At 41.0% G+C, this 26,969-nt stretch overlaps 1 protein-coding gene across 1 annotated transcript in view; it reads right to left on the bottom strand.

Annotated features, from left to right (window-relative positions):
• Nucleotides 1–10,153: 10,153 nt before the first annotated feature.
• Nucleotides 10,154–26,969, bottom strand: part of MXD1 (MAX dimerization protein 1) — a 34,927-nt gene continuing 18,111 nt past the window's right edge. The window contains exons 3-6 of the mRNA XM_077469438.1: nucleotides 16,608–16,637; nucleotides 13,504–13,618; nucleotides 13,218–13,377; nucleotides 10,154–10,987 (exon numbers count right to left, since the gene is read on the bottom strand). Coding sequence (XP_077325564.1) covers nucleotides 10,794–10,987; nucleotides 13,218–13,377; nucleotides 13,504–13,618; nucleotides 16,608–16,637 — 499 coding nt within the window. The 3' untranslated portion in view covers nucleotides 10,154–10,793. The remainder of the gene's footprint in view (nucleotides 10,988–13,217; nucleotides 13,378–13,503; nucleotides 13,619–16,607; nucleotides 16,638–26,969) is intronic.

The raw sequence follows: 26,969 nt of genomic DNA, 5'->3' as shown, positions 1-26,969 counted from the left end.
AGAGAAAAAATAAATAAAAAATAAATAAATAAAAGGGCACACCTGCAAATACCCACAGCTAGCCCAAAACTCCCCCGTATGGTCACTGCATACAGGTGTCCAGCCTCTAGCTAGCTTGACTGATTGTAACAATCACTGGGAAACCCCACAATAAGTAAATAAAGGGGTTTCACTTACTCATCCAGGCGCAGGGCAGCTTAGAAACTAAGAGCCCAAACTTCAACCATGACAGCAGGTTCCCATCACTTGAGGACCTTCAAGGACTGGGTACCCTTTTCACGTTTAGGGACCACTCCCTTGGACCTGTACAGTACCCTGAAGGAATGCCTTAGAGCTGTGGTGTCCAGGACTCCACTTTCCAGGGTCCAACGCCTGGAGGCCGCATTACAGGCAAAACCTTGCAGGATCTTGAGTCTTCTTTACCGGCTCGGGTACCATTTATCTAAGCATATAAAGCATGTGTCAAATGGATCTGATCGGTCAATCCTTTGATTAATTTAAGAACTATTTGTGAGACTAGAGACCTGGAGCTCAGACAACCGTGCCATCCACCTTGCAGACACTGGTAAAAAACTGAAGTTATATAGAGGATCACTTGATGTCTAAATACCTTTGGTCTACCAGTGTCCATTTACCTGGAGATGAAGTATAACCCAGCAGGTAATGAATATTAGCCGAACTCTGTGTCCCATGATGTATGAAAAAGAAATTACATTCATTTCAGCTTACCTGCCCTTAGCTTTGGTGGCTGCACTAGTTTCTCTTTTCAGTAAATTTTTTGCAAGTTTGATATTATCTGTATCAAATGTTAATCCTGCCTGCATGACTGTCTCAAACAAGGTTATCAGCGGAATGTCATGTCACGTTTGGGGTTGGCTCAGCTGCTTGCTATTGCCATGCGTGATGCGGCCCGCCAACACTAGGAGAGAAGTTTATTACTGACAGGCTCACCAGGTAAAAAAACAAAAACAAATACAGCCACCATATCCAAGGACCGACCAGATGCAATATATAAATGTTTTGTTTGGGGCTTTAGCTAGGCTACATGTGTAGCAATCCTTAGAAACAAATGTAGGCAAAGTCCAAAATTTTACACATTAAGTACCAGACCATATCGAAAAAACAACACAAAACACTATAGTAATTAAATAATTTTTATTTCATTTTTGAACAGCTTAACAGTACAGAAGTATTTCCATATACACAGCAAGTTTTATGGATCTGTTTTATATTCTAAAACGTAGATTCTAAAAATGAATGTGCTGAATGCAGTAAAAAGCACCATAATGTGATCTCAACACAGCGCTCGAAAAAACTGAAAAAAATAAAATAAAAAAATAAAAAAAGGAAGGAAAGAAATTGATACAAACAAGGGACCAACCGAGGAGAGTTTTCATTTTGCACTGTACTATTTGTTGTGTTTGATGCTTTCTTGAACTTGCATTTTTGGAAGACTCGCAAAAACAACTAAAGAGACACTCAACTTACATGGAACAAAAATGGGGAGAACACAGATAATATGGCTGGTAAATGGTAAAATAAATGTTATATTGAAAACTGCAGTATCCACACGGTTTACTATCTGTAATGTAATGGTGGATAGTTCCTCAATCCATTTTACAACCTTCACACACTGTTATTTGTGGAACAAACTATTATACTATAATATTGCACCGCTTCCTTTCACAATAGACCTTTGCCAGGACAACAGATGTGATACCTTCAAACTCATTTAACTATAATGCTATAGAAATGCATTAAATATATAACTTTTTACAATGGTAAACACTCCATTTTATTTTTTTGTATAAAAATGGGAATAAGGTTCTCTTTCTTTTGTTACACAGAATAAGCAGCAATGTATTTTCAGTAAATACCGCCAAGTATAGAGCAAGTAAACCCAACATAGAAGGCAGGTAAACAATGGCAGTCAGGCAGAAAAGCATGCTGGGAGTAGTAGCTCAGCTACAACTGGAATGCTCAAAGACTGCCTACAACGGCCATTATACTAAACCTAGGCCTTTTATTTTTATCAAATCATCTGAAATAAGGTTCTTGCTGTCACACATAGCAACCAATCAGTCTCTCTGAACACTATGGGAAAATGAAAAGAAGATTCTGACTGGTAGTGACGGCCAACAAAATAAACTCTACATTCAGAAAGTTTGACCAACATAAGGCCTATGAAGCCTGTTCAGTAACATGGTGCAGTACACACAATTGCAATGCAACTCTGAGCAAACAATCGTTTTCAGGTACAGTACATGTGCGCGATGCACCACACAAGCCCCGGTGTTTTTTTCTAGGGAGCTTTAATAGGATTACATTTATCAACTACCTTGCACTAACAGAGGCACAGCAATTCATTTTTAGAAACAGAAAATAACTTGCTGAGGTCAGCTTGAATTTCGTTTTTCTAAAAAATACATTTTGGTAGAAACTGAGTTCTTATTTAAATGCTTCACAAATTTATTATGCAATACGTTCATTGCAGGCACTTGCCTAAACTTAAAACTGGTCAGATACAATATATATATATATATATTTATATATAGATAGATTTTTTTTTATGAAACAAATTGGTTGCGTTTTTAAAACTGTACACAAGAATAACACATTCACAAAATTGAAAATGGATAATACTAAGGGGAGAAATACATTTAAAAAAAAAGAAAAGAAGATAAAGTAAAAACAAATAAAAAAAAACTGAATTTAAATAAAAATACACACCAATAGAAGTGCCATATCTGTACCAATCCTAAAGGGTTAAAATTTCAAATCTATAATGGGACATAGTCCCTAGCTGCCCGATTACCATTTTACACAAAAGGATGGTAATAACCGATAAGGGTCTGCATTTTGCGTCCAGATACTGTGTAGAGTCTTATAAGGCTGAGAAGGGAGAATAACGCATACAATTTAAAAATTAAACAAACATCTATACAAAACACAAAAAACATTTAAAAAAAAAAAAAAGGTGAGGAGGACATATTACTGCCAAAAAGGTACTCCACTTTTCAAACGCACCTGTCCCTACATACTGGAGGCATCCATTTGGGGAGAAAAGCTCACTAGAAAGCCAAATGGTTTTACTAGAAACCAGCATGCCCTGCGGACTAGCAAAGTCTCTGGCGCTTAACTGGATTTATGGTATATTTTCAGCACTTTATAGAAGTCCCAGGTTCCATTTCATCGATAGCTTATGCTCACATATAGGGGCACAAAACGGCCGGCATGTGAATGATTCAGGTACAAAAAAAATGGTTTTACAAGCTACTTTCCCTTCACATTATTACATGAAATTAAGTTGGTCTTTTTGGCTTTATTACCATAAATGAAAGCCTACTACTCCCCGTCTATGATAAGCCTTTGATAGCAAAGTTCAACGGATCGCAACAAGATACTCAGACAAAAACACTGTTAAGTGTAGAATGAAGATGGCTTTAAAGTGATGTTTGGGATGCCTTTGATTCTTACCAAAGATCAATAAAGGCAGTTTCACAGGTAACGCGTCATAATACAAACTCTAACCCTAGATTCCAAGGTTTTATTTTGTAAAGCACAAACTGGCTTTTTTGAGATTATTAATTTAATAATAATTATTATTAGGAAATTATTATATTTAAGGGCAGTTACGATAATTGGTTTTCAGGTTACTGTAATTAAGAGTGGTGAAAGATGAAGTCTGATTATTTGCTGTGCGTTACTCTACCTAGGACTGGCAATAGACAGCTCAACTTTTTTCTGGGCCCTGCTGATTTAGTCGTCAAGCCGTGGGTGACCCTACAAGCAACAACCAGCACAACAAAAGTAAATGAAACATTTACTTAGCCGAGTGGAAAATTATCAGATGCTGTCACTTTTTGACAGGTCAGGAAAGGGAAAAGAGGAGTTCCACAAAAAAAGATATTAGAACTTTGTTAAATATTGGTGAAAAATAGCCAAAAAGAGCCGATGCGTTTCAGCTATCAGGCCTTAAGCAGTCTGACAGCTGAAACACGTCGGCTTTTTTGGGCTATTTTTCACCAATATTTAATAAAGTTTTACATTTTTATCTGATTTTTGTGGCACTAGCCTTTTCCTTGTTGATTATGGAGGTTGCAGAGATCTTTCCAGGCTGAGTGCCCTGCTTCTGAAGTGGATGATTACTACTTAGGAGGTGGTAGCTCAAATAAACCTGTCTCTGTATAACAGTGCCACTATATTCAACAGGCTGGGTGCTGCAATTGCCTGAGTACAACAGCGGCCAGGGAAGATTCCTCCATCCATGATGATTAGCATGGATGTAGGAACTGATCAACTTTTTCTTGTCAGCCCATGAGCTAAACAGAAAATTGAGTGGTGCCTAGCTTGCTTTTACTGTTTGAAACTTTTGGGCTTATTCAAATTATAGCACCTATTTAGATTCTGCCATTGTGGTGGAACAGGCGAGAAAATGATAGTCAAGATCGGATTAGCTAAAATGCATTAACCTGACAATATCTCTCTTTTAAATAAGCCTAGCAAAGCACCATTATATCCCTTGGAAAGTAATTTCCTTCAAATGGTTATGACAGCCAATTGTACATTCAAAACAATTGAATTCTGAAGGGGAAAAAGGGAACAGTGACCAGATAAAAGCTTCAGATTCCTCAGACCCTCTGTGTTTCTAAGCTTGAAAACCATTCCACTATACGCTGCAATTGTATGAAGGATACACAGTGTGGAAAGAATTATTGCACATGCCCAGCTTATTGGCAATGTACTGATTTTGGATTTAGAAACAGGAAAGGACATTAGCCAATAGCAGTTCCAGTCCATGACAATACGGTGTTGTGATGGTGGTGGTCAATTTCCAGGCATACTCTCCTTTTACAATCTGTGCTTACTCTACGACTGGAAGGTCACATTAGCTTCCATTCTAAGGATACAAAAGCCAAAGCTAAAGTAGTGTTATGCTTAAGGGCCTCGGGCTCAACAGCATATGATGAGCACATCCATTACTCTAATAGCATCTTGGCTATTAATTTAAAGAACCAGGAAGAGTACACAAGCACCACAAATATGTATTTGGGTGTTTAACAAAAGGAGTGCTGCAATAGTTTGCATTTTACCAGAAACAAATGTGCGCAGAATAGGCTTTTTTGTAACCAAACCACTATTTGATGGAATGCAGCCTATCCCTTCACAGGGATTCAGTCATCTGACTCACTTTTGCATTCTTTGGAATGTTGAGTCTAAGTACAAAATGGCTGCCTGGTCTAAATGCATAAAGAAAACATGGGGATTTAAAATGTGTGCCCGTTTTGCTTTAGGAGCACTTTGGCTTTTTTTTCCCCACTTGGAACAAAGATCAGTGATCTGCACTAACCTAGAGCTACCAATCAGAACCTGGTTTCAGCAGTAAGGTATAATAAAATATGGATTGTTGTGTAACACATGCACCTTGGTTCATGTGTCATGGTATTAAATAAAGCCCTATGTTAAAATAGATGGTTATTGTGGTCATAAAAAGGACCAGTAAGAACTGGGATTTTTTTCAAGAATCTGAATATTCAATCTTTAATAGAAGAATTACTTGTCAACATATTAGGTTTGAGTGTGGCTTCTTAGACTGGTTCAGAAGGTCAGAGGACATCTAAAGCAAGCCAATGGTTACTTTGCCAACTTCCAACCCTACAACCTATTTCCTAGCTTCTGAGTGTGCAGTGTGTGTGAGGTCAGGCTTCAGATGACCTCTGGCCAAGGCCAAAAACTCAGTCTGGGAAAAAGTACACATAAATAAGAGCAAAATGTACCTAACCAAGCTTCAATACTCAGAATCATCATTTTGATTCTTTTAAAATAAAAGGAAGAAAGGTAGCAAGATCTTAATTTAGATTACTGCATTCAAGTTAAAAAATTGTAAGTAAAGACGGAAAAAAGAAAAAAAAAAAAAAAAAAAAAAAGGTAGCCAATAAAAGGTTTCATCGTTTTACAAAAGCAATCAAAGATTGGTGCGGCAATTTCCCTTTTATCGTGAAAGCTTTTCAGAGCTCAAATTGTTGTGTACATTGCCCATTGTGACCAGAAGGATTGACGTTTTGCTTTGTCTACAAGAAGTGTCTGATAGAGAAACATGAAAAGGACACAAATGGACCCTGTAAGCCGCAGGTTTATAAGTGAATCTGTTGAATATTTTCAAAGGAAAAAGTCAACATTGTAGGTTATTGCACTATGAGAGGCACGTAGCTGGATAGGATTCGCTGTTAAAAGGGAGTACTCTACACAGAAAAACTATGAGCTGAGAACTTATTTGGCTCATGTTGGAAACCTTAAGGGCCTATGTCAACGGGCTTTTGTTCACATTAGAACTGCTTCTCTCCCTCTAAACATTATTGGGGATACACAAACAGCTTGAAGCAGGTTGTTGCAGCTTAGGAGGTCAACTGTGGGTCAAATGCAGCTGTCAGTGAATTTGGAGAGATCTCAGAAGTGTCCCAACTGATGTCAAAAGCAAACAAAATCCACCAAAAAACAAGCTGCATTTGTGCTCCACACAAGCCCAGAGCCAAACACCACATGAGTTGAGGATAGAAGATGGTGTGAAACTGGCAGCCCAAGTGTTGCCAAAAGTTAACTTCTATCCCAAAGAACATCATTCCAAATTGTCCCGTCAACATTATTTCTTGCTGAAAAGAGCTCCTTTAAGAGTGGCTTTACAACTCTTGTTATCCCTGAGTTTGACAGGTCTCTAAGTTTGGTAAGCAAAAAAACAAGAAAGTTAAAAAAAAAAAAATAAAAAAAGCTAACCAATGATAAACAATTTCGTTTAGTGACTTTAGTAGCTGTCTCGTGAGTGTTCATCCATCCTTTTAATGCCAAAAACAGCAGGAGATTCCTTTGTATGAATCTAATTTTGCCAATACTTACACAACTACATGTGACCTTAGGCATGCAAAGCAGACAAAAATAAATAAACCAAACAGAAACTATTGCTGTTTTCATTTCCGCAGTCAAGTAGGAGTTGAAGCGGCCATTTTGCAGCCTCAATATCAAAGAACATTACTTGAGACCACAGAATAGCTCCCTATAAAGTGAATGGGTTTCAAAAGCCATACTAAAACCAAATTCTTAGGCCGCGTACACACGCGGGGACTGTTCGCCCAACTTTGTCCGTCAAACAGTTTCGGCAAACAGTCCGCTCAAAATTAGCATGGACGGACATGCCCACACACGACGAACGAACAGTTTGCTGAAACCGTGCGCGATGACGTGAACGGCACGTACGACGGGACGAAAAATACGACGTCCTATACACTGCATTATAACTTTCGGCGTGTAAATCCTTTCTGAGCATGCGCGGAACTTAGTTTGACGAACAAGCCTACACACGGGCGGACTGTTCGCTCAAACAAGGTTTCAGCGGACAGTTTTACGGAATTTCCGAAAAACCTTGTTCGTCAAACTGTCCGCTGAAACTGTCCGCTGAAAGCCCACACACGAGCGGACTGTCCGCCCAAACACTGTTCAGCGGACAAAGTTGGGTGAACAGTCCGCGCGTGTGTACGCGGCCTTAGACTGTAGTGTTATATCAAGAAATGGCCACGGATGAAACGGCACCTTCAACCCAAACTCAAAATGTACTGACTGGGGTCTCAAGAGAAAGATAGTTTAGTAAATGCAACACAAAATTCATCATAATAGCAGCAAAAAAAGAAAAAAAAAGAAAAGAAATTCATTCCCCCCCCCCCCCCTTAAAACCAGAAGGGTGACCCAGTGGTAGCCCTCATACAAGTTGTTTATATCCTATGACTAGGCTTCTTCCAGTGAAGGGATTCTGGGCTACGCCACCAGCTTTAGCATTAGTGTGAGGGAAACAGCTAGGTAATGCTACAGAGTGTTGCTAGGGGGTAGGGTGTGCTAATGTATTGTGTGTAACATTACACACTTTTATAATCTGCAGATAGACATATTTATAGATATATATACCATATATTTATATACATACAAAAAAGGGATTTTAGAACATTTATAAAAGCACAAAGTCATAAGACTCTCCCTAATACATCAGCTATACAAAACAAGAATAAATAGTTTTAGATTTAATGTGACTTATTTACAACTAGGTGTGCTTCATTTATAGCATAAAGGAACTGTATTCCTAGAAAGGTAGAAAACTAGAGTGGAGGGGTTTACTGACTGGAAAATAAGTGACAGGGTCATGAGCTACATGTGACCGTATGAGCTCTTCAGACCCAATGAAAAGAAAATGGCCTCTCCCTGAATGGTTTGAAAAATATTTATAGAATACTTTCTGATGATGGCCTATTCACCCCTGTGTTAATGAGGCAAGTATTCCAGTAAGCCCTTATGTGCTGAAAAGTCCTGGTGGTCCTACTTTGATTTCATTGTGGTTACTGCAGGGTTGGTTTGGTGGGAATACAGTTGAGTGATTTGAGGCAGCAGGAAATGGGGAAAAGAATTCCGGGACATCTGCATTGCTGGTAAATCTAAAAAAATATTGTCTTTTTAGATTGCACAAGAATTTAAAACAAAGAAAATGCACATTAATAAGCTCAGAGGAGAAACGATATTGTTAAATTAAAATAGAAGGGCAAAATGAAAGCTAGAAAAAAGGAAGCCAGGAGCGAAGTCTCTGACTAAAACATTGTGCTGTTAGCAGGGTAGCTAATGCAGTGCTCCTGGTTATTGCTCCAGTGTCTGTGTGGTGTGCCCGTGATTTAAGGCCCAACACCTCAGCAGTTGCCTGGACACCACAGCAAGTCCTACACTCAAAGTTTAGAAGAAAACCTGTGGCAGTACTTAACACACACTTCAGATTTGGTTTTGCTAAAAAAAAAAAAAAAAAATTTCCAAAAGATAAGGAGCATCTAGCAAGACATTTTTATGTTCTGCTCTGAAAGATGCAGAGCAATCCTTGTTCATCCTTGTGAGGTAGAAAATAATAAAAATGTCCCATCAACAGGACGCAAAAGTAGATATCCTTCAATAATGCATCTGTTTGGATCACTAAATGCAGTGGCAAATGCTGAGCATTTGAAGTGATTTATGGTTCCCATCCAAAGCACTGCTTGGTAAGAAGATGTATATGTGATGTGTTCATACAAGCACAAAAAACAAACATTCATTCATTAAAGGGGTTTTCACTTTAAAGAATGGAGCCCTGGTTTAGACACTCCTTTTAAGAATATTGAGGGGTGTGGGATCATCTCGCTACTCCACAAGCACCAATGCCATACTCCTCTTGGTTGTGTAAATTGTTTTGGCATATTAAGGATATCCATTTTAATAGCAGTGTTAAACACCATATCAGAAGGGAGGGGAATCTTTATTAAACGGATTACAGCCAGATCTTTATATTGAGTGGAGTGCAGCCAGATCCCTCGGTCCTAAAAGTACCCAATCATTAAGGAAGTACATGAGCTGCCACTGCCCATCTCCTTCAAAACAAAAAAGAAAAGCGTCTGTTTTGTTGATCCTTTGGTCTCCGGTTACCTTTTGAGTTACTAGCCCTGAAAAGCTCCAATTTCACAGGTTTCATACTGATCTGGGTCTGTGACTCAAAAGTACTGAAGTCTGAGGATCAGCTCGACAGCTAGGCATTTCATATTTTAGAAAGGGCTTGGCAATGGCAATCAATCTATTCCTCCAATGGCCGGTTTCTTTATAAGACTTCAACAATGAGCGAAAGGGGTCTTAAGCAGGGGCTCCATCTTTCAATGAAAGGCTCAACTTTCAAAAATACACATAGGCATACTGTGACAATCTGCAGCCACCTACTGCTCCCTAACCCCAAAGCATTTATTTAAGTGGCGAGAGAGAGCCACAGGATTCCTAAGACTGGTCTAAAAAGACATGCTAGCCATTCTGTACATGCTGACTTAACATAAAATCAATGTTAATTATGTACTACTAGAAACATGGAACACAATGACCCAAAGAAGAACAGTAAATACGACCAAAGGGAAAAAATAAAAGTGGCTTTAGACATCTCCAAAAGAAAAAAAACAAGAACAAAAAAAAGTAGCCAGAAAGGTCCAGCTTTGCTTTTCTTTAGACTGTGCTGGGTTCAGTGCAACATTTGGTGCACAACTTTACGAAAACAAAATATATATATTTATATATTAGCAGCAATCTTACTGTTCTGAGCCAGAGTCACTCAACAGAGGTGGAAGGTCCTCTCTAGCTTCCTGGCAGCTTCTGATTGAATTGTATAGTAGCTGTAAACTGAAGCCTTGCCGTGTAGCAAGATGCTTTCAACCATAAATCCTTCATACCACTCCCAGATGTGTCTTCCAGGTGATGCAAGAACATTTTGGTGTTACAGGGAGAAAGCGAGACCTCTGTGCCGTCTAGTGGGTGGAGGTAACACGTGCAGAGAAGTGAGTAGCAGACCCTCGCCTCTGCATTCACAGTCAACAATTTTTACCACTGCAGAAATGTTGCTCCTCATATACATGAACTATATAGATCATTTTAAAACTTCCTTTGAGTGCTTCAACATAGGTCTGGAATGTAGTCTCCTGGAGGTCAACTGGCTGATGGGATAGCATGTGATTTCAAAATGTAAACGGACGCCCACAAGCCTCTCAGGAGCTCTGGGGGGAAAAAAAAAAAAAAAAAAAGGGAAGCGAGGAACAGAGAGCTGGGAGTCGGAGTATTTTTTTTTTTTCACGTGCAAGATTATGGTGTGAATGCAGTCACTAGATAAGACAAGTCTCTGATGTGGGAGCACTGGGAAAGAGGGGGAGGGGGGAGAACTGCTGGGACATTTGAACACCCCCACTTTGCCCTCACCTGTTGCGGTTGGTTTATAGGGTAACACTGTGTTTTGGCTTGTCTTGGAGTTCTATTCTTTTAACTCCAGAGCTTGAATACCCTTCATCGCTGCAAATGCTTTGCATGCTTCCCCGCTCGTCCAAGTCACTGGCACTGCTGCTGCTACTACTCCAGTCCAGCTCTGCTGTTAAATAGTCTGTGCTTTCTACATCCACATCAATCTCCTCTGTAGAGAAAATACATCCAGTGAGCGAGAGTCTAGTAAAAGACATTGTGTGCAACATGCATGCTGTAGAACTGCCATTTTATGAAAAGATATTTCAGCATAAACATTTAAAACACATTTTTTGCAGGCAACATTAAAATGATTTACTTTTTTTTTGTGGGGTGTCTCTGCATTAGTTCTGCACCCAAGGCAGGCCATAGGTGGTGTAAATTTCTTTTCAGCAACCATAGGTTGCAGAAAGATTTGCACACTTACTCCATCAACACAGACAGTGCTGACAGGGGAATACCTCCTGCCAAGCAGTGAATATTTCTAGCGGCTATAGCAGCCGCTAGCAATAATCACAAGTGAAACCGGCAGGCTGGTTGTACCCAAGTTGATCGACTGCTAAAACTGCCAAGACTCAAACTATTTATGGCCGGCGTTAGACTCTTCATCAGTCAAATCATGCAGTGCAGGTCAAACATTACAAGTAGGGACAGGCATGTACTGCGATGTTGCTCATTTGTGGAATCAAGGGGAGGAAGTCTGCTTCAATACTAACATTTCAATATTAACATTCTAAAATGTAATTTCAAAAGTCACTTTTTAAACCTGCAGCTATCACTAAAATAAAACCTGGTAATCCTGCCCCAAAAAGGAGGTCCTTAAAGTGGCACTCCACCCAAAAGGGGAAGATCTGCTTTAAGCACTCCTCCCCCAAAATATGCCACATTTGGCATGTAATTTTGTTTTTTGGGGGGGGGGGGGGGGGCAGCAGGTACCTAGTTTTGATAGGTACCTGCTTCCACTTCCACTCGAACCTCCCGCTCTCTCCTTGCAATCTTCTGGGTCATGTTACAGGTCCCAAAAGACTACCAGACCAATGGAGATGCACTGTGTCTCGTGCGAGCACAGTGCGCACCTGGCTGTGAAGCCACAAGCTGCAATGCTGGGGAGGAGCTCGGCCTGCCGCATCGCTGAACCATGGGACAGGTGAATATGTGTTTAATAAAAGTCAGCAGCTACAATTTTTTTTAATAAACACAAAAATTAGTAGAAAAATGAGTAGAACTCTGCTTTAAAGCAAAAATATGCTGCATCTGAGCACCACAAACCAAAAAGTGCCATTTCATTTTTTTCTATGGTTCAAAGCAAACTCATTCATCCATGTCTCCATGCTTTATTTTGCTGAGAATTTACTTTGAAAACCATCTCCTAGCGTTTCTGGCTCTGGCAATCTTGAGTAAGGGCAGAGGATTCATATAGCATTTACTTCCTGGAATTAATCTGTCCTTAATTCAAGCATGCAGGCAGGAGGGTGTGTTTAGCTGAGAAAGCCCCTCCTGAAGACTCAAGGGATGTATAACATCATTTGCCTAGGCCTGGAAACTAGGAATTAACTCAAGAAATGTAAAAACAACAAAAAAAAAACAAATTTAAACACAAGTAAATTTGACATACTATCCTATCTATTTACTAATGCTACCAGCATAAGGAATAAAAACAGTCAGTCAATCTTGATTGACAGAGTGAAGTTCCACTTTAAGCTGGCCATACACTATCAGATGAAGTTCACTCCATGGGTGGCCCCCCGATGCCACCCTCCCGCCTGACATCCTTCAACCGAAAGCCTTAAGTGCTAGTTCACCCCAGACGCAGTTCCGTGTGCATTATTTCTGCACTAAAAATGCATGCACAGTGTTTTCCATGTATTTCAATGGCTCTAGTTCACACCATGCAGTCAGTTTCCGGTGCAGAAACTGACAGCATGGTGTGAACTAGAGCCATTGAAATACATGGAAAACACTGTGCATGCATTTTGTGCATAACAAAAGCGCACGGAACTGAACGGAACTGCATCTGGTGTGAACTGGCCCTAAAAAGGAGCCAAAAACTGAGAACATTTCTGCAGAACAGCAGCTGCATCCAATCAGATTCATCTATTGTACAAGTATCCTGACAGCTGATGGAGCCGGCTGTCAGAATACAACAGATGCAGTGGAAGATACCACCACCCACACTGTATAGCTTGGATGAAGGGCCAGCTTTAGTCAGATACTTTCTAGTATAAGGTGACAATGCTCGATCCCTTTTTTCAGGCTGTATTCCTGTGTTGTGTTATCAATATATGCTTCCAGTGTAGATTATAACGAGCTGAGGTCTTGCAACAACACATTACAAAATGGCTACCGGTATTACAAGTGACAAACACACAGAAAATCAAGCAAAAATCATATCAGATACTAACCTCGATCCGAATCGGATCTCTCGGAAGATACTGCAGATCCTATACTATCCATTCGTATTCTCTCAACGCCAAATTTTTCTAGCTGCCTTTTTAGATGTCGCTGCTCCCGCTGTAGCTGCTCTAATTGGTGCTGTGACCTTCTGTCACAATCTTCAAGTTTCTACAAAAGCCAAAAAGGAGACAAAGTAAATTTTTTGTTTCTCACCTTAAATAAATGTAAGTACATTGCAGCACCAAAATTTCCCAGAATCCACAGCCCCCGATAATCAGACAAATAAGAATTTACCTTTATGTGCAACTTTGCTCTTGTTAAGAGACTTAATGTAGTATGCCTATTGGAATCAGGTCCTACAGGTACCAATACTTTTAGCTTTTCCAGACATAGCCGTAAATGAGCTCGCCTAGGTGAGAAATACAGAATAGTAAAAGGTTTAGAGAGAAACTAGACATGATTGCATTGCTTAGTCTTGAAACATAGGTCGGAAAAACATCTAGGTTTTGCTAAGAAGAGTATTTCATTAATCAATTAAAATGAAAGAAAAAAAAAAAAACACACACACAACACAACCACATACAACAGGCAATTACATTTCTGAAACAGTAATTCAATCACCTGCAGATGTTTTTATAAAGTATAAATGGCTAACAAGCACATATAATATCCCACATATTAAAAACCCATTAAACCCATTGACCCATTCTCAACCAGGGCTGCATAAAACTCTATGGTTCCTTCAGGAGTTGCTAATGGTTCCTCAGTCTCTGGTTGATTGACCTCCTATGTGATTGAATTCTGGGGCCAACACTACACCAACAGTTTATTTATTTTTAAATTGGTCTGAAAGTTTGGCCATTCTGATCACTACTGTAAAAGGGGTGCATTTTCCCTACAGACAACCAAAGTAAGGGGCATTTTTCCCACCAACATTGGATTTATTCAATTTAGAAAGGGTTCCCAAAAGACCTGAAAATGACTTTAAGGGTTCTTCTGGATTAAAATAGTTGAGGAACACAGCTCTAAATATTTGGTATTAAAAAAAATTAATATGTTAGTTACAAAGTTTATTTTAGTTCCTCTAAACCAAACGAGAGACATAACCGTCAGCTCTTCTCCAGCCTGAGCCCCTATTCATTAAACCTTCTCACTCATCCACGTCTCCAAGTGTAGAAGAATGCCATGCTTTGCTGCTGTCATGGTTATGCAGTGATCTTCCTCTGTTTGCTTACCTCCCCTCATGTGTTCTGACTGAGGCCAGCCACTTCCACCTGGTGGTTTTTATAACCTCTTCTCTAAGCATGGCTCCACCCCAGGCCCCATCAGGGAACCCTATATTAACCTGTGCACTGCAAGCCAGCAGTGCTGATCAACCATTGTGTATCATTGTGTGTTTGGCCTGTTTCCTGCTTGCCGTGTGCTCTACGTTTGTCTCCGTTACCGACCTTTGCGTGTTCTCAACGATTCCTGTCTGCTTGTGACCTTGACCTTTTGCATGTCCCTGACCATCCCTGTCTGCCTGTGACCCTGAAACTTTGGCGTGTACTCTGTTCCTGTCTGCTAGTTGCCCTGACCTCTGCCTTATCCCCTTACTATCCTTGTCGTTCCAGCCTGCTGCTTCCTTCTCCTGTATTCTACTGTGAGCGTGAGCTGTGAGACCCTAGGGGCCGCGACCTGGAGCCAGACTGCAGCGAAGTCCATCCTCACCACTGGAGGCTCTGGTAAACACCCGATGGCTCTTAGACTCTGCGCCCTGGGGAATCTATGCTCCAGATCCCATTGGGATCTGTGTTAGTGATCCTATAGACCTGGGTACAATCCGCAGCAGTCAGTCCTAAGGTCCACTACATAGCGGTGCACTTCCGACTCCTACGGAGTGCATCTGTCACCTGGTCTCAGGTGACCTGACAGCTGCCCTCTTAAGACTGGGGATGCCCGATATCATAGCTCTACAAAAGCAGAGGGTGCACCAGCCTAGTGCATTACATTAATAAACCATTAATTGATAAAAATCAAAAATAGATGAAGTGGGAATCACCCTCCAAAAGCATACACAGAATAGATTCAGGTGGTGTCTTCCCAAGCACGTGTGGTGGATCGAGCAACATGATCTCTAATAATATTGGATGAGCTTGTGGTTCACAGTTGTTTGCAAGTATACATCTATGGATTTCATCATAGATGGTTTATTAAGGTAATGCAATAGGCGGGTGCACCTTCTATTTTAGATTTGTTGAGCCCCTATTCACACCTGAGCACTTTGTCATGTGATTTCTAATCGCAACAAAGCTCAAGATGACAAATCCCATTATTCCTATTGGGCCTGTTCATACCAGTCTTGTGTCACTTTTCATGTGAAACGCAAAAAAGGCACAGTTGGGACAGAATCACATGTTTTTGTTCTAATAAGACTTTAAATGGGCAAAAATGTATAATTCTGTTGCTATACTATAAAAGGTGTACAAAAGCGTGAAAAAAAAAAAAAAAAAGAAAAATAAAAAAAGGCCTCTAAATTGCCCTGCTACGCTCATGCTCAGTATGAATCAGAGGCTGAAATGGCCGATTATGTAATATGAGGTGTTCAGTTACTGGGATGCTCAGCCACAACTACTGTAAAACATTTTTAATGGATAGAGTGGGGAATACTTATAGCTACTGATATTGCCATCTGTGTCCCCACTGGGTAATTTTCATCCATTCCTGCTTTGGTCATATTTTTTTAAAACTGGAACAGGATAGAAGAGGAAAATTACCCCAATGCAGAAACAGACAGCAATAAAAGCTGATACAGATTCGAAGGCCAAAAAAAAAAAAAAAGGGAAAGCATTCTGGCCATAGTGATCAGTCTTATTTCAACTATGGAAACATATACTAGTACAAATATGAATTTCAAATTGTGGTTTAGTGGCCATTTAAATAAAGCACAACACACAAACAACTCAATGCATTTTTCCAGTTCTGCACTTTAAACAAATCATGACCAAACTGCCTGATTGCAATGCCTTTTTACAATAACAATTTGGAATTTGAGATGTGCTAAACAAACATTTAAGAAAAACTTATTTTTAGCGTTTCAAATTGATCCCAATTCAAGCTTCACAAATAAGTACGAAAAATCTAACAAAGTGATCTTCCAAGCCTACTCACTAATTACACCAATTATTAGGGTGGAGTAGTATTGGGGATAGAAGAAAAACAAACACACATTCACACAGAGAAAGGGAAGGACACAGCTCGGCACTAATGACTCAAAGCAAAGGCTGGAGAGAAATGCGACGATCTGGGAAAAGGGAGGACGCAGAAGAAAGCTAGGACAACACTGTCAGCAGGTGCACCAAACAAGTCACTGTGCTGCTGCCAACAAATTAATAAACCTGTAAAATGACTGGACGTACCTGTTTTTCTCCATTTCATTATGGGTTGACCTGAAAAACAAAAAAATAATCAATATATTAGTCACATCCTCCCCAACAATTATGAGACTAAATTGCGTGTGGCTTAAATTAGAACCCCGCTAAGCAGGGTTTGGAATTAAAAAAAGAAGCATGTCACAACCCCGCCAGGCCTTTAGAAAAGCTACAGAGGTTTGTGAAAAACAGTGTTCGCGGTTTGTCTAGGATAGGTACACGTGCATTCATTGGAGTTCTAGCTTCAGAGTGTGGTTGCGCCACCTCAGCAGATTATCATTTCAAATTAAAATTTGTTTTCGGAACATTTGTTCAATTTTCTAACAATTAATGGGGTCAAACGGATTATCACTTTTTACCATAATGATGAGGAAAATTGAAGGTGAAGAATGGAACATTTTTCCCTGAGCAAAATTCAGTGCATTTGGAAGAAGAAAGAAGAAGAAGAAAGAAGAAGAAGAAAGAAGAAGAAGAAAGAAGAAGAAGAAAGAAGAAGAAGAAAAAGAAGAAGAAAAAGAAGAAAGAAAAAGAAGAAAGAAAAAGAAGAAAGAAAAAGAAGAAAGAAAAAGAAGAAAGAAAAAGAAGAAAGAAAAAGAAGAAAGAAAAAGAAGAAAGAAAGAAGAAAGAAGAAAGAAGAAAGAAGAAAGAAGAAAGAAGAAAGAAGAAAGAAGAAAGAAGAAAGAAGAAAGAAGAAAGAAGAAAGAAGAAAGAAGAAAGAAGAAAGAAGAAAGAAGAAAGAAGAAAGAAGAAAGAAGAAGAAAGAAGAAAGAAGAAAGAAGAAAGAAGAAAGAAGAAAGAAGAAAGAAGAAAGAAGAAAGAAGAAAGAAGAAAGAAGAAAGAAGAAAGAAGAAAGAAGAAAGAAGAAAGAAGAAAGAAGAAAGAAGAAAGAAGAAAGAAGAAAGAAGAAAGAAGAAGAAGAAGAAGAAGAAGAAGAAGAAGAAGAAGAAGAAGAAGAAGAAGAAGAAGAAGAAGAAGAAGAAGAAGGATACATGGTAAATGGCGCTTTCTAAATTCAATGCAGAATTCAAAACTCTAAAATGACAATCAAATTTTTCAGGGTTTTTTTAAGAAATGTTTCGAGGTCATGACAGTACTGTTCTCACCAAAGATTTTTTTAGAATTTCTTTGTGAATGCTTAAACAAATTTTTTTTTTCCTGGTGTATGGACAGTTTAAAGTGGTTGTAAACCCTTACATTTACCCCGTGAAGTACTGGCCTCAGGTGATACACAGGGATGAAACAAATCTACAGTTATCTTTCCTCTACAGCCATTCAAAGTGCAGAATTTGCACAGTATCTCTCTGCTCTGAAAAGTAGGAGGCGGAGAGCCTAAAGCCGCGTACACATGGGCGGACTGTCTGGCCAACTTAGTCCGTCGAAACACATTTCAGCGGACAGTCCGCTCATGTGTGGGCTTCAGCAGACTTTTTCAGCGTGCAGTCTGGCGGACTAAGTATTTCGGAATTTCCGTAATATTGTCCGTCATACTTTGGTTTCAGCGGACAATCCGCTCGTGAGTAGGCTAGTTCGACGGACTAAGTATGGCGCATGCTCAGAAAGGATTTACACGGCGAAAGGTTGCATTGATGTGTATTGGACTTCCTATTTCTAGTCCCGTCGTACGTGCTGTACACGTCATCGCGCAAGCTTTCGACGGACTGTTTGTGCATCCGTGTGTGGTCAAGTCCGTTCATTCGAAAGTAGGACGGACTGTCCGTCGGATTGTCTGACGGACTAAGTTGGCCATACAGTCCGCCCGTGTGTACGCGGCTCAAGTTACATCAGTGAGGAGAGCTCCGAGAGCTGATTGGAGGGGAGGGAAAGGACAACCCCCCCCTCCCCTCACACAGCAACAGAGCTGTCAATCAGCTGGAGGTCCTGCCCCTGTCACCTTTTTTTCTCTTGGCATCAGGAAAACTTGTCAGACGTGACTCAAGCAAAAAAGGGGAAAAAAAAAGCAACAGACAGAAATGACAGTGCTCTGGATTGAGACAAGTACACACTTTAAAAGCGAGGGTCAGCAACATGTACAGTAGATCGTGGACAGGTAACCGGTAGATTGTGATCTGGGCTTGCTGACCCACTATTCCAGAGCACCAAACTGAGTGCAATGCAGAGGGACTACTTGTAAAGTTGGAGCTGAAGTAGGGAGCAAGAGTCACATAAGCTGATGCCTCGTCTGTAGTGCTGGCTCCTGTCCTATGCAGAGTTATATCAACTGCACTCCATCTCTTATTCTGGCTAACTGTCTCCAGAGTGGTGCCAGCAGAAGGAAAGAAGAGATGTTCAGGTCAGTGTGAAGCAATACACTGGGCATAAATACTATAGGGCGGCTGCTTTCACACTGATGTGCTGAGTTTACCCATACCACAGGTGCAGTGTATCTGCAGCTTTCCTGTGGGTTTTCTGTACTTAGCCAGACTATTACTTTCTAAGGCCCCTGTCACACTGGGGCAGTTTTCAGGCGCTACAGCGCTAAAAATAGTGCCTATGTAGCGCCTGAAAAAACGGCCCCTTTCACTCCAGTGTGAAAGCCGGAGGGCTTTCACACTGGAGCGGTGCACTAGCAGGACGGTGAAAAAAGTCCTACTAGCCACATCTTTGGAGTGGGGAAAGAAGCGGTATATTCACCGCTCCTACCCATTGAAATCAATGGGGCAGTGCGGCTATACCGCCGGCAAAGCGCCGCTGCAGCGCCGCTTTACGGGCGGTTTTAACCCTTATTCGGCTGCTAGCGGGGGATAAAACCACCCCGCTAGTGGCCGCAGACCGCCGCTAAAACGACGGTAAAGCACCACTAAAAATAGCGGCGCTTTACCGCCGGCGCCCGCACCGCCCCAGTGTGAAAGGGGCCTAAAAGTGCACCAAAATCCTGAATGTAGCAGGATGGGACAAGTACAAGTTGCTACTAAAAATGTGTTTTTTGTACCCTAAAATCTCCCTCATGGAGTTCATTGAGGGATAGATTAAATAAAAAAATTGCCTTTTTTGCTATTGTCCACCTCCTGAATGCCACAACATAACCCACATCTCTATTATTTACTATATCCCTGTGTCCCTCAATGGAGTCTGGGGAAAATAGTTTTATGGTCCAAAATCTTATTGTGTTTATCATTCATTGAAGGACACTGGGTTATAGTAAGTCATAGAAGCAAGTTTTTTTTTTTTTTTGCCATTGTCCACCTCCTCAATGCAGCAACTCAAATGTCTAGGATTTACTATATTCCTGTGTCCCTAAATGGATGAAAAATTTGGAAAACAAGATTTTTGTAGTTACTGTAAAATCTTTTTCCTTCTTCTCCATTAAGGGACATGGGGATATAATAAATTATAGACATGTGGTTTATAATCATTCAGGAGGTAGACACTAGCAAGAAAAAGAAACAAAGATCCCCCCCAAAAAAATGATTGTCCGATGTCATAATTTCTCCTCGACTCAACCAATATACAATATACAATTACATATAAATACAATATAAAGTATGTGGACTGCTCTTCTCTACAAGGAAATAACCGGATAAGGAACACAATCTTGCTAGTTCCCAGTCTTAGAATGTAGAGGCACTGTACTTCTGGTTGCAAGCATCCACAATACATTCTATAGAATACAAGTATGTATCTACTCAAAAATGGTCTTTTTGAAAAGCAATCACAGCAGCAGGTTGGTTTGTCATTGAAATGTTCAGCAAAAGGTGTTTCTGAGCCAACGCTTGTGTGATGTTGAGTCAGGAAGGGAAAGAGCAATGCTCTATGGAAGCACCGGAGTAAAGGGGACATGAGAGTCATCTGCTATGGGCTGTTGTGTAGGTGAATAGAAGTGACACGGTATGGTCAGCCGCTGTGCACCTGATACAGCCTGACACACATCATTTTCAAATACATTTTGCTCCAAACTTTCATTTTGAATGTGCAAAAAGCACAAAAAAAGTCAGACAGACAATCACTATGGATTGTAATAAGCACAGCTAATTGATTAGAAACATTACACCTCCATCTACACGCTTAAATGTGTAAAAAATGCAAAAAGAATTCAAGACGATCCGAGTATCTCTAGAAATGAAATACAAGAGGCCAAGCCAATATCAACCTAATGAGTACTGAATTAAAGTGGAAGTAAAGTGTTATATTGTAATAAATTGCGAGCAGGCAAGCAATTTACTGTTATTACAGAAGAGACTAAGCAGGTCTCTTCTATGATGAGCTAATCTTTCCATTTTCTTTACAATGTACACTGAGCATGCGCAGCATAGGGCATGATTTCGGCACAGTGCCCAGATCAAAAAAAAATCCTGTGCATGCAGAGGAGTGCCATCATCCCACACCTGTCAATCAAGTTGGCTGAAGAACTGACACCCAGAAGAAGCCAAGGAGAAAATGTCAGCACCAACAAAGGACCATGCAGACGCTGCATAGCTGAAGTATCTGTGGCTTTAGTTACTCTTTAAGAGCGTAAAAAGGAACCTCCTGGGAAAGGAATATTGCAGTGGTCACCGCAGACCTGATTTTTTCTTTAAAACTTAGTAGCCAGACCAAGAACAAACACAAAAAAAAAAAAAAAAAAAAAAAAAAAAAAAAAAGAGGGTGAAGCAAGAATAAGGAAGACAGCCTTGCAAATTAAAGAGGGGTCAGTAATGGCAGTTTTCATATTTCAATCCAGATCGGTTTCTTTAACGTGGCCCAAACCCCCATGAGAGACATGCCATCACACTGCTTAGCTTAATGCGGCTTGCCAAGAAACAATTATGGGAGCCACCACTGCTGCCCTCCTTTTTGAAACGGCTAGTTGCATGGCTGCGACCAAGTGGAACTAAAACCACTGATTAAAGTGGATCTTCAGCCTCCATGACATGTTGCCTCCCATGTACCCCTTCTCCCCTCTGCTGCATAAATTGGGCATCCCCCCCCCCCCCGCCTAGGCAAATGACGAGCACTTTGCCCATGTACATCACAGCCTTTCATTAGGAAAGGGGGGGGGGGGGGGGCAGGCATTGCTTCATTGGGAAGCTGCCGGTCTAATCCAGAAAATCAGTCGCTTATTGATGACTTCACAGAAGAAGATGGCGGCGCAGGACTGAGGGGGTGGGAGGGGGGGGGAGAAGGTGGACAGAAAAGAAGAGGATCTCAACAGGACAACACTGCATCTGCTGGGCGGGTGACCTTAAAATGTACAGGACCAGCAACCAGGGAAAAAAAGAAAAAAAAAAAAAAAAAAAGGGAAGGAAGAAGGAAGGAGCATGGAGATCTGCTTTAAATGGTTTCCCAAAACAGTTGCATTAAAAGCATTCCTTTGGTGATGTGAGTTACCATTGTGCTTATGTCAGCTCTCAAGACAGATAGCACCACAGCTAATCATATGTGCAGCACCATGGCAAATGCCGATCCAAACAGAGGCCAAGATGGCACCTTATTTGGCTGTTACGCTGGATTCATATGGTCTGTGTGGTACCTTCCTATGAGCTGCAATAAAATGCAGAATTTCTGCGTTTTATCTCAGCTCACTGCATCACATCTGTGGGCTGGGTTGCGTTGAAAACTGGGCACATAGAAAACAATAATTTTCTATGTGCCCTAGGAGGTCTTCCAGTGCTCTTCCATGTGTGAATGAGCCCAAAAATGAGATAAAAGCTTTTCTGACTACCGAATTACCGTACCCTTAGTTACTGTAAACAAGGGAAGGCTACAAAACAAGATTACACAGCCTTGTAATGTACAATTTCCAGACTGTAAAACACACTGTTTCCCAACCACCAATCTGTGGTCCACTGGTAGTTGTCAAGTCAGCCACAGCAGCCCCCTCACAGCTGCTATGGCAGTGGCATGCTCGATTTAAAATAAATATCAGTGATAAATAATATTGCAGACTATTAAAGCAGGGAATACCGTTTGCCTTTAGAGAATGGAAATGCTGTTTTTTTTTCCCTATGGAGAATATTGTACCATGTTTCAGCAGGGACCAGCCAAGATTCAAACCATGTATGGGCAAGCTTATTGTGCCCAATTTATCAACATTTTTTGTGATTATTGCCAGCAGCTAAAGTCGCTAGCAACGATCACCGTCTTCTCCTGGCGGGGACACCCCCCCCCCCCCCACCTCACATTCGTGGTTGCATTAAACAAAATCGCTCTAATGGCCAGCTTAAGACACAGGGCTAGAAAGTAAAACATTAAAACAAAATAAATAAGCCAGAATGCTTTGCCTTCGTTGGAGTGCTTCTTATGTTCGGGGCCTAACAATCAGATTACTAGAGGAGCTGTCCTATGACATTGGAGCGGTGACTCGCGTTCTCGTTTCAGTGAAGTGATTCACACAGGGACTCTAGGGCATCAACACTTTGTTTAGTAGACCTGACAGGTACCCAGGCTTCAAGACAAAAAACATTTTCCTCCTGTTAAGACGCATTCCACAAAGATGACATGTACACCGTGAAGAGCAAGATTTCACATGGGTGTTATTCTGGCTGGATTGAAAATGAAATGGCGCTTATGACTTGTTATTTTTAAATATCACAAAAAAACAATGTCGTGGTTGCTTAGAATGATGCAACTTCTTAATTCTAAATAGCTTCTTCCACTTCATCAGCTCATATTCATTGAAAAAAAATAAAAATAATAATAAAAAATCCAAAAAGTCTGTACTCATAAGTTACCGAATGGGTACGCGGGCTAATTCTCCTGACATAAAAGTATGCAAAATGTATTCAAATATTAAAATTTTGCTTTTGCACCATGACTGCTGGGGAGGAAGAGACAGCTGCAGCCTGTACACACCAGTGTGATTTCACTAGATCTCAACGTGAGCAACATAGAACCACAACTTGCATCATATACATAACCTAAGGAAAAAACAAAAAACACAAAAACAAAAAACACATCTACTGAGTCAAATGGTAACATAAATGTAAATCCAGTCGATAAAATGTCATTTAAGCTTTACCAAATTAATAGGATTTCAAAAGTTATTTTTAATCATTACATTTTTTTTAATCTACAACATTCATTATAATAATCATAATATTATTAATAATGTCTGCTGATCCTGCCATGAAGAGCCTAATTTAGTGTTAATGCAGGTTAATTACATTTTTGCATTTTATTTTGTGTATATGTTGAACGTTATTTAACATTTTTTGATCATTATTTTACATATACGTTGTTATGGTTTTGTTTTGACTTTTTTTTGTTCAATGGTGTCATGTTGCTATCCCATAATATTTGCCCATACCCAGCAGGGTCCTTTGTGGACCCCACCGGGGGCCAGTTTTGTATGGTATATACACAGTATCTCACAAAATTGAGTACACCCCTCATATTTTTTGTAATTATTTTATTATATCTTTTCATGTGACAACACTGAAGAAATGACACTTTGCTACAATGTAAAGTAGTGAGTGTACAGCTTGTATAACAGTGTAAATTTGCTGTCCCCTCAAAATAACTCAACACACACAGCCATTAATGTCTAAACCACTGGCAACAAATATGAGTACACCCCTAAGTGAAAATGTCCAAATTGGGCCCAAAGTGTCAATATATTGTATGGACACCATTATTTTCCAGCACTGCCTTAACCCACTTGGGCATGGAGTTCCCCAGAGCTTTACTGGTTACCACTGGAGTCCTCTTCCACTCCTCCATGACTACATCACTGACAGGCTGACCCCCCCCTCCACCCCTTCAACCTCTGCAGCAATGGTGGCAGCACTCATACATCTATTTCCCAAAGACAACCTCTGGATATGACGCGGAGCATGCTCAACTTGTTTGGTCGACCATAGTGAGGCCTGTCCTAAGTGGAACCTGTCTTGTTAAACCGCTGTTGGTCTTGGCCACCGTGATGCAGCTCAGTTTCAGGGTCTTGGCTATCTTGTTATAGCCTAGGCCATCTTTATGTAGAGCAACAATTATTATTTTTTTCAGACCTTGTAACATTAACAAGTCACATGACACCGGGGAGGGAAAATGGCTAATTGGGCCCAATTTGGACATTTTCACTTAGGTCACTTTCACACTTGGGCAGGCGTAAGCAGTAAAGTGCTGCTATCCCGTCATTTTTGCGGCCGTTAGCGGGGAGATTTTAACCCCTACTAGCAGCCAAAAATGGTTACAGGTGCCAGCAAAACGCCGCTGCCCATTGATTTCATTGGGCAGGGGTGGATTAGGAGCGGTGTATGCACCGCTCCTAAATCGCCTCAAAGACGCTGCTTGCAGGACTTTAAGCATCCTGCCATCACACCGCTCCAATGTGAAAGCCCTCAGGCTTTCACACTGGAGTGACAGGAGAGGCCATTTACAGGCGCCATTTTTACTAAGGGGTGTACTCACTTTTGTTGCCAGTGGTTTAGACAGTAATGGCTGTGTGTTGAGTTATTTATAACAGCAAATGTATACCATTATACAAGCTGTACACGCACTACTTTACACTGTAAAAAGTGTAATTTCTTCAGTGTTGTCACATGAAAAGATATAATAAAATATTTACAAAAAATGTGAGGTGTGTACTCACTTTTGTGAGATACTCTGTATATATGTATGAGAATGTGTCCACCGCCGAGAGAATTACTGGTTGCCAGGATCGCCCTCAGCAGAGGAGGAGGATGCAACTTTATCATCCTAGCCCTGCCACCGAGTGCCCCACCTGCTGGCTTCCGCCCTGCCGATAATGGAACCAGCTGATGTGAGGGAGACCCGCCAGGACTTGGGACTCAGGACATGTCACTGGTAAGGGGTGAGTGGGGGCACAGACTCTCACAGTGGCAGTATATGTGTAGCAGGCAGGAAGAGAGTGTGCAATGCAGTCATATTGTGTGTGGGGCACAGCTGAGAAATGGAAGCCCAGCCTGCTATGCTGGGATTTGTAGTCCCGTTGAGGGGAGGATAATGCTCACACATACTAAAGAAGGGGGGGGGGTTGGTCATATAAAGTAAAAGACTCTGTGCTGTGAGGGGGCTGCTATGGCTGACTTGACCCCCTTCTAGAAATACTTATTGTCTGGCACACTGGCTTAAAAGGTGAACTCTTCAGACTCTGGGGTAAACGAGAACTCTGACCTAAGTGGGATCTCTGTGGACCCTGTGGTAACCAGAGATCACCACACATCAGAGTCTGCAGAGATCCCCTTTGTGTCAGAATCCCCCTTACATTCTATAGAAAAGGGGGGAATTGTTAAGGGGTCTCTGATCACCCGAGTCCCCCCCCCCCCCTTACATCAGAGTTCTCGGCATTCCATCTCACATCATAGCCCTCCCTACAGTGTATATAAAGTTGGGACTCTGATGTAAGGGACCCTGTGGTAAACAGAGACCCCCTCACATCAGATCCCCTTTGTGTCAGAGTTACGCCTTACAATGTATATAAAAACGGGGGATTCTGATGTAAGGGGTTTCTGATCACCTGAGTCCCCCGGGTTCCCCCCTTACACAGTGTATATAAAAGGGGGGACTCTGGTGATCAAAGTTCCCCTTTTCACCAGAGTCCACAGCATTCTTTACATCAGCTTTCCCAATGTAAAAGGGGAACTCTGGGGACTCTGATGTAAGGGAGGCTCTCTGGGAACCCCCGATTTAAGGGGGAACGGAAATATAAGATGTAATGCTATTGACTCTGATGCAAAGGGAAATGCTGTTTACTCTGATGTAAAGGAGGACTCAGATGCTAGGGGGGCACTGTGGACACTGGAATTTGTAGAGGCTCATTCACAAATGCTTTGATTGATCTGTTTGTGGATCGCTCTTCAGAGAGCATTTGAAAGGTGGTGAAGAGGCATTGTATCGTTTCCACACCACCTGCTTTAACCCCTTGAACACCACGTGGTTGGGGGGCATTTGCAGAGTGCCGCCAATCACTTGAAAGGGTCACGGTCAGTGGGTGCTACACCTGCTGAAAGCAACGGGGGGGTATAATTGCAGCCGCAGCATATGAACATGCCCAACTGCTGCCTCTACAGCCAAGAGATGGTAAAAGCACAGCTCAACCGCAGAGTTTTACTGCCCCTCAACCACTAGCGTGAACAATTAAATGTTTTCATAAGTTAAAATAGTGTTTTATTTCTATTTATTTTTTTCACACTGATAAGTATTAAAAATGTTTTCATACATTTTCTTATAAGAGAGTGTATACTATTTTACCATTACCTACAAAGCCACTTTAACTCCAACAGATCTGAAAATGCTGGTGTGCTGCTCGTCCGAACTGGCCTTACAGAGCAAGCGTGAGCTCAATAATATAGCAGATGTACAATGGATACAGCTTCCTGTGGCTCCAATTTACTTGGCATCTGCACAGTTATAGTACTACATCCGTGTTTTACACCAGACTATGCACTAAAGACAGATGTTAATCCTCCAGGGAGG

Source organism: Lithobates pipiens, unplaced genomic scaffold, assembly GCF_037356315.1.
Source record: "Lithobates pipiens isolate NorthernLeopardFrog02 unplaced genomic scaffold, aLitPip1_a1.2 Scaffold_8, whole genome shotgun sequence".
NCBI classification, from domain to species: domain Eukaryota; kingdom Metazoa; phylum Chordata; class Amphibia; order Anura; family Ranidae; genus Lithobates; species Lithobates pipiens.
Note: the sequence above shows the minus strand (reverse complement) of the source record. Positions and strands in the feature narration are given on the sequence as shown.